Genomic DNA, 9,157 nt, shown 5'->3' on the forward strand with positions numbered 1-9,157 from the left:
AAAAAATAAGTGTTATTTATAATCTTTTTTGAGGTTATGTTGTGTATTCACTTTATGAATGCGAGGAAGGTACCAACATATTCTAGAGTTTTTTTTTAAATGGTCCAGCTTATAAAACCTTTTCAAAAAAAACTTCAAATATAATAGATACTCGATTTTTTCACACTTAAAAAATAAGATCCTGAATTTTCACATATTTGTAAATTTCTTTCATTTTTTGATTTTCTTCACACTTTATTTATTTACCGAATTCGGTAGTTGAAAATCGGTAAATTTAGATCGGTAAACCATCCATCAAACCATCTCTTAAAATAATTATTGTTCATTGTACAACTGATATTCGGTAACATTTAAACATTTTGATTTTTCAACTACCGAATTCGGAAAAAATGTATGTGTGAAAAAAGCTATGCAAGACATTTACAAAATGTTAATATTTCTGGATCTTTTTTCTAAAGTGAATTCAAATTTCGGTATTTTTTACCGAATTCGTTGATTTTCAATTTATTTTTTTTTTTCTAAGTTTGTTTAATTCCTTAGTTTTACATTTCTGCCGTTACCCTGCCGTGTGGGTCTCGTGGCGCAGGGGTAGCGGCTTCGGCTGCCGATCCCGATGATGCTATGAGACGCGGGTTCGATTCCCGCCTTATCCACTGAGCTTCTATCGGATGGTGAAGTAAAACGTCGGTCCCGGTTTCTCCTGTCTCGTCAGAGGCGCTGGAGCAGAAATCCCACGTTAGAGGAAGGCCATGCCCCGGGGGGCGTTGTGCCAATAGTTTCGTTTTTTACATTTCTGCTATTGCTTCAATTGTCTATGCTCATAAAATTTTTAAATTTGTCAAATTTGTTAATATTCTTGAATTACTTAAATTAATTTGAGCATCTTCATTTTTTTTAATTTTCTCTTGGAAAATTTTGCAACTGCCTAAAAATAATTTATTTTTTCAACTTATTTGAACTGTGAACTGTCCATGTTCACATAAATGTCCTACATGCATTTTCATCACTTCTAGAGCTTTGTTTTAAATTGTCCAAAAAACAAAATTGTATTTTTTTTTGATTTTTAGGTGTTTTTGAAATAACCTTAAGAAATATTCAAAAACAGCCAAAATGCCAAAACATGCAAATTTTGTTTATTGAACCTTTGAAAAAAAAAAACGTTACTTATCCACCTTTAGGTGGTTGGTGCCTTCCTCTCATTTATAGAGTGATTACAATCCCCTAAAGTGTCCACATGGTTTATGGATCTCCCCTAACGTGATCGCAGCACCTAAGAGGTCCTATATAATAATTAAAAAAGAGTGACGAATAAAAAAAATAGACTTCCTACAGACTTTTTGTCAAGATTATACAGACACCGCCTTTCAGGAAATGGCATCCCTCTACATGGCTTTTTACGTGGCGATCAGACGGGACCATTTGAGGTTATGTAAATTCAGACCATTTTTTAAACTGCTTGTAATTTTAGATAGGTAAGTCAGATCTTCATAATTCTTACTCCACAAGAAAGGTCTTCTCATATGCTTTCTAAAAATATGTTACATGTGAGGGTTTCATGAAAAAACACCCTTTTTACGATAATTTTAATTTAATATGAAACAGTTTTTTTAACATAACTTTTTAAACACATGATAAAACTGCATGAATTTAAATAGCAACTAAAGGGACGTTAAGACGGATCGACTAAAACCTTTCCGGCCAAAATTGGTTGAGTCTGTGACGAGATATTCCAGTAATATTGATTTGGTACACATGTCTACATACAGCCAAACACACGGACATTTGCTCAGCTGGTGATTCTGAGTCGATATGTACAAATGAAGGTAGGTCTAGGAGGTAAAATTAAAAAGTTCATTTTCCGAGTGATTTTATAGCCTTTCCTCAGTAAAGTGAGGAAGGCAAAAAACTGCAGACTTTTGAGTTATTGAAGTAGTTTGGTTCAAAATCGTATGCCCTTTGCTGAATTTCCAATAAATCAAATTCTCAGTTTTTGCTTTTGGGGTGCTTTTCAATACACTGACTCAGGGCGGTTTCAAAAACACCCAAAAAGCAAAAACTGAAAATTTGGTTTATTGGACCTTTTCAAAAAAAAAAATTCCAGATCTATAACAGTGTTCTGAAAAATAGGGCGTCCAATTTCCCCGGGGTTTGAATTTCCCGGGAAACGGGAAAAATATTTTTGAAATCCCGGGAATTCCCGGGATCCCGGGAAATTTTTGAAACATTCCTAAATACCATGTTTTCATTATATTGATATTGTTTTCAAGCTTAAAATCTTAGAATTAGCTCAAAAATATTTATTGATGATAATTTACACTTCAATCGAAACAAGGACAGAAATTTTTAAATAGTTTAAATGAATTTTTTTTATCTGTGTTGTGCTTTGGTTTATTAATTAACCACAATTTTAAATACCGTCATTAGGGGTGACATTGGGTTTAGGGAGTGAGATTGGGTCATACAAACTTCAGCTTTTTTGTATGATGTCACCCCTGATGACGGTACATTGTGATTCAAATTGAATATGTTTTTTTTATAAAAATATTTCTTTTATTTATTTTTGTAAAAAAAATTCTTTGAAAATGTAATAAAACGCTAGAAGCAGAAACAAATAATATAATACCGGTCAATGCAAATTTTAAATACGATTTGAATTTCATGTTTTACATAAAACATATTTAAAAAAATATCTTTGAGTTACTTCTGCCACCTGGGGAAAATCGACACTACACTCTGAACAGTTACAGGAGATTTCAGAACAATCAATTTGGAAATCGGTGTACTGATTGTTCTGTTTCTGTTTTAATGAAGTCAATCAAAACATTATGGAAAAAATGCATCAACAGCTCCCTTAATTCGATGAAACATAATTTTATATGATTTTTATTAAATACCTAAATATAATACCCACGGTTTTTAAAATATATATATAAGATTAAATAGAAAATATTTATACCACTAAGCATTATGCAAACTAAAAGTTTTGCATTTTCCCCAAATAAGCCAAATGAATGCCGATAAATGCCGAATAAAAATTTAAATGCTTTAAAATTCTTATGGATTACTAAGTCATCAACTTGTTATGTGTTTCCACAACCAAATCTGAATTTCAAGAATAAAATTAGATTTTTTTCAATTTCCCGGAATTCCCGGGACAAATTATTAAAAATCCCGGGATGGACGCACTACTGAAAAATATTTTTTGCAGGCAGGTTGAGAAAATGAGCTTGTTTGAAGTTTGAAAAAATATTTCCCATTTTTAACATACAAAAATAATTTTAAAATTAACCATTTTTATCTCTCTCCCCTTTTCAGATGGCCGAGGACAACGTGGACATCGCGGCCAGTATTAAGGCACTCGCCCGGAGCGTCCACGGCGATACCGTGTTTGGCGACCTGCCGCGTCCCCAGGTCCAGCGATTCAGCACCCAGATCTAAACCCGGCGGCAACCGGCCATCCTCTTGATCTGCTGAGTAGTTTGTGATGTTCTTTTTTTTTGGGTCTTGCTGCTTGAATGAATTTCGAAATCAAGCGTGTTTGGAAGCAAGCAGAAGCAACAGCAGTAGTTTCGCGTCGCATCATTCAAACTATTACGATTAGCGTTTATTTCTTTGTTTATTTTTGCTTATTGTTTAGGTTTATAACTCTTCCAGCCCTCACACTTTGATTGCTAGCAACGCGAGCTAGCTTAAGAGCCATTTCGTTTCGTTTATAGTTTTTAGTTTTTGAAAGCACTTTTTTTAAGCATGTGTCGAGCTGATTAAGGGACGATTTGCTTTCGCGGAGAAGGATGCAGGCTGGCAGTTGTTTTAATTTTTTGGCCACCCACTCGCAGAAAGAGAGTGAGAGAGTGAATTGTGAACGAAGAACTTCCCGATTGGAAGCTGATTATTTTTTCTTGTTATTCGAAATCGATTTCGTTATTCTGTAACACTCTAACTAAAATCCCCATATCTTGTTTCTTCTTTTCATTACGCAACACTACTAATTAATCTACTTAAAACATTCTTAACAAGCTTTGAAAAGTGCGCGAAAACGAAAGGAAAGCGTCGAAGTTGAGCTTCGACAAGTTGGCTAGATTAGCAGTGATAGAAAAAGAGAAAAAAAAGATAGTTCTTTGTGTAACATTGTGGCTTTTTGGACATAATTCTCACTAGAGATTATAAGATAGGCAGAGCGAAGCGTTTTTGTGTGTGTTTAGGAGAGAGAAGGTGTAGATTTAACCATCTATTAAGGGCAAAGTTTGGTAAAGAAGTTCGCTAGATTGACATACAGCAGATTGTGCAGATCACGATTTTATTTGATTGTTGCTGGTAAAAAAATAAATCTTTAAAAAATTCTACTCAGAATTATTGTGATTCGCCGTCGACGCCTGTAGAGATTTAATATTCTGTTACTCTCTTCTTCCACAACAAAACATTTTTTAACTTAAGTTCGTCGCGCTTCCCACGCAGAGATAGAGCTTAGAGCGCGATCTGCACAACAACCTATAGAAAACCCTAATCATCGTTGTTCCCGCCATTATCTTAACTACCTCCCAGATTTAAACGAAAAAGAAAAACTACTAAACTACAAACTCCTCCATCCGAGTTGAACAAAAAATAAATAAATCATAAAAAAAAACAACAATATCCCAGATCTTCGACAGTGCGCTCCGTTTGTGACCAATTTGAAAAAAAAAAGAGATGTCCTAAACGACTCTCGAGTGACTTGCGCAGTCAGCATTATACAAAACGAATAAACAAAAAAAAAATTATATTACAAAAAAAAGAAGGATTCAAAGCAAATCGAAAAAAACAAAAAAATAAAAGTGAAGCAGCGAGAAACAAGTCGACACATAGCTATTAAACAAGGAAAAACACGTATGATTATTATTACTATTAACAAAAAAAAATAATGTTACTATATATCATACAAACAACCACAAAATACACACCAAACAAACTGAAGAAGCGAAACAAAAAAAACAGTTCGTATGGAACTGCACTTTTTTGGACGAAGGCGGTGTGGTGAAGCTGTGAGTTTGAAGCGGCAATCGTTTATTCGAACTATTAATAAAAAAAATGCATTAAAAAGTAAGCCATCAGTTTATCTTGATTAATATTTAAAAAATCCGAAATGGGGGAGCGGTGGTGCCTTCGTGTGGTTCGGTTCGGTTCGATGTTGGGCGTGATTGGAAATAGTTTTTCTATGTGAATTATGCAGAGTTCCAACTAAAAATCGTGCAGAAGTGTTTATTAATATAAACCTCCATGCATTTGTAATGGAGTTCTCGCGAAATTCTCATTGTTTTAGTGATAAAAAACGTGTTTAATTTTGAGCAAGTGCTAATTTTGCCGAAGCAGCCATGTTTTTTTTTTCTTTTCTCGAGCTGTTACAGTTCGTGAGAGAGAGAGAGAGAGAGAGAGAAAAAAGAGAGAGCTCTCTCTTCGTCCGCAAGTCTCATTTGATGGTGTTGGAGCTGCCAGAATGTTGTTTTGTGTGGGTAACTAGTGCATCGTGACAGAGGGTGGTGGTTGGGGTGGCTCCTTGCCACCTTGTGAAGTAGTGTTATTTGTTCTTCTCGATCTATTTTGAAGATTTTCTGTTCAAATAAATTTTGAAGCTGTGGGTTTTTGAATGGAAAACCAGTCCCCTTCGTTTTGTGGTCTCTTACGTCAGTGTTTTTCGCAAACAGGGGGTTTGTGTTCCGGCTTGTGCAAGACGGTTGTGTTCGTGGAGAGAGTTGGTGCACGGTGCTCGCAGGAATACAGGAGTAACGATGACGGATCGTTGCAGTCGGGTGTGTGCGAGGGATTGTGTGTGTGTGGGTGGGAACGGACACAGTCGTGGGTGAGGAAAAGAATGTTTTGCATTCTGAAGGTGTGTGTGCCGGGTGTTGACCACGAGGTTTTAGAAGCTGTTTCATGCTGCGATGCGATGACGTGGCTTCCCCTACGGTACCGTGCTGCGTTGCTAGCTTGGGGAGTGGGAGCTCGTCCCCCCAACGACGAAACCTGCTAGCATCTCGACGGCTATGGATTTGGACGGCGCATGAGAAACTCGGTGAGCTCGTTCTGAATTTGTGATGGTGTATTGGTGTTGGTTTTTATGTGTAGGTAGTCGTGTAGTGTGAGTGCGAAAATGAGAATGAGAGAGTGTGGTTGGTTGAATCTTTACTGTCACTTGAATGGATCATGGTTTTTTCGTTGTGGCAAGGTTGGTTTAAAACTTGCATACAACATTTTACTTTAATGTGCACTTGTAAAATAAATGATCACGTTTTAATCAAAAGCAGATGATATAATTAAATTTTAATGCTAAAATTATTCAACGCAAATTTTCTATCAATATTTATTCAATTTTGTGCGAAAATTGAGGCGCTTTTTATTAGCCAAAATGAATGACAAATGGAACACTTGAGCAAAAAATAATTAAATAGTTTTCAAAATGATTCATTCATGTATGAAGAATGGTGTGATTGTGTTGTTGTTACAATAGTTCAAATTTTCAGCCATTTAGGGAAAAAATCTACAATTGATTCACAAAACTACGCGTATCTCGTTCGAATCTGATAGGTCGTTGAACCGGAATGCTTGTTCTTTCACTCGCTGCAATTGCATTTTCCACTATTCAAAATAAGAGTTAGTAGAATTAATCAATAATTAATGTTAAAGTACTTAACAGAGTAGTGCAGTGCCTGTGTGGACGCTCAGTCCTGTTTTTTCGTGTTATTTTCCGTCTCTTTTGTGTCGCTGTTCGAGTGCATGGGGTGATTGGTCATTATAATTATAATTAAATAATGGCATCAGTAGTGCGGTGCCTGTGTGGACGCGCAGTCCTGTTTTTTTTTCGTTTTATTTTCCGTCTCTTTTGTGTCGCTATTTGTGTACAGGGGGTGATTGGATTTCTTCTTCTTTTTTCATTAATTTTTGTTCGCGCGTTCGTTGGCCGATGAATTTTATTTTTGTTCTCTTTATATAGTTTTCGATAGAAACGATCCGATTTTTGTTATTTGAGACAAGCAAGTCGTATTGCTGGATTAAGTCCTTTCCATATCATCGAGGATCGGAAGGCACGTCGACGGATATGTTTTAAGGCTTATGATATAAAATAATTTTAATGAATGAAGCCCTTCCTACATCATCGTTGATCGGAAGGCACACCGACGGAGAATTTCGCGGTCGCGGTCGAATTAATACTATATTTAAATCCCTAGATAGCTATCTTTCCGCAGCCGGCTGCCTAAGATTTTTAAAATTTCAACCGATAAACAAATTGCTTATGGTCGCATCACCTACCACAGTGAATCCTGACCTCATACCCATCTTACTAACCCCTCAAAACTCATGTGATATTGTGCGATCAGTTCCTAGCTGGACTCGGTCACTGGAAACGACCGGCGACTCAGTGACCGACGAAATAGGCGGCGGGCCAGATGCGGGCATAAAAATGTCAAAATCTCTTCCCCCCTCACTTCGTCTCACCATCCAGCTGCAGATTTGTTGGCAAACAAACGGAGCACGCGGTCGCATGATGGCGGCATCGAGCCAGAATTAGGGGTGATCATGTGATTAAGAATGAAAGTTTTTTCAAGAAAAATAATATTTTTCCGACCGAATAAAAAAATTGCGAGCATGTTCAAACAATTATTCCTGATGTCGGAGAAGTGATGAAAAAGCAAAATTTTAATCCATAATTTTTCTATAAATTGATTTTTTTCACTCTAACTAGGAACCCCTAGGTATATCCACGACCGTTTCCAATGACCGTGAGAAGATGCCAGAAAATCCAGCTACGAGCTAAATCCACAATACTTTGTCGGAGACGCAGTCGATTTGGCGGTCCCATCACTCAAGTATCGGCTAACATTCCCATCCACTTCCCCGTGTCTTACCACTGGTCGTGGCCGGCGTCGGTATTGATCAGCACGATAGGGACCTTTGAAAATTGCGAAGGGGTGATGATTGGTTCCTACTTTTCATCTGTGGTCCACGGAGCAATGTTTGGGGGTCCTGGTCAATAACGAAGTAGCAGTTACGGGTAGACACCAATGCTATGCTATGCTATGCTATTAATATTTAAAAAATCCGAAATATCCAAGCAAAAAACAAGTTGTTTTCTTTTTAATTTTCAATATTCCCAGATTTTTGATTTTTGAATTTTTATAATTTTGATGGTTTTTGAAATTCATTTTTTTTTATTTTCAAATTGTGATATTGTTGAATTTTTGAATTTTTCAAATGTTTTAAAGTTTCGATCATTTGATTTTTTAATGCTTTTTTATGTGTTTAATTTTACAGTATCGAATTTGTAAATCACTAAATTTTAAAATTTTTGAAGCTTCGAATTTGTGATTTAATTATCGTTTTTGGCAATTTCAAAATATTTGTTTCCAAATTTTAGAGTTTGTGAATTACTTATTTTGTTCTTGAATAGTTTTTTTTTTGCAAAATTATTTTTTGCAAAAACATTTTTTTTTGTATAATTTGATATTTTAAATTTAGTTTCCAAATGCAGATAATATGTTTCGTGACCTTTCTATTTTAACATAAACAAAATTATTATAATTTTTTTATCATATCTTTCGCAATTCGCAATTTTCAATGCAGGGTTGTTACGGACGGCGCGGATCGCGCGGATTTGGCGCGGATTTGCTGACTAATTTTGCTCAGGCGCGGATGGTAATTTTGATAAATAAATAGATAAATAGATAGAATTACTTTCAAGTTATTAAGAAAAATATTATCAAGAATAACGAGAATTTTTTGTTTCATTGAGTGCAATTCCAATTTCTTATTAAAAGATTTTTTCTGAAAATGGTTGTTTGTATTTTCTTAATACGAACCGTCGAAAAATTAAGAGGAAGATTATGTAGATATTATTTTTTAAATGTATGGTTGAGAATTTCTTAAATAAAATTATTACTACACTTAACTCATTTCTTAATATATCTGGCTCTGAATATGTAATTTCTTTTGAGTTTTGAGTAATGTTTTTTTAACCTTATTTATTTTTTATTTTATAGTGGATATATTCAATTTGCCTTTGAATTTTAGATGGGATTTACCCGTAGAATTTTTTTTTTTTCTAAATTTAAACATTCTTTGCGAAAAATAAAAAGATCTGAACATTCAAAAATTTATGCTCCATCAATCCATCATTCAAAATTCAAAT

The 9,157-nt window shown here is 35.2% G+C and overlaps 1 protein-coding gene across 1 annotated transcript in view; it reads left to right on the forward strand.

The window, feature by feature from the left end:
- LOC6043048 overlaps positions 1-5,080 on the forward strand; it is a 55,522-nt gene extending 50,442 nt beyond the window's left edge. The window contains exon 6 of the mRNA XM_038253929.1: positions 3,316-5,080. Within this exon, the coding sequence (XP_038109857.1) occupies positions 3,316-3,438 (123 nt within the window). The 3' untranslated portion in view covers positions 3,439-5,080. The remainder of the gene's footprint in view (positions 1-3,315) is intronic.
- The last annotated feature ends 4,077 nt before the right edge of the window (positions 5,081-9,157 follow it).

Source organism: Culex quinquefasciatus, chromosome 2 (assembly GCF_015732765.1).
Source record: "Culex quinquefasciatus strain JHB chromosome 2, VPISU_Cqui_1.0_pri_paternal, whole genome shotgun sequence".
NCBI classification, from domain to species: Eukaryota; Metazoa; Arthropoda; class Insecta; order Diptera; family Culicidae; genus Culex; species Culex quinquefasciatus.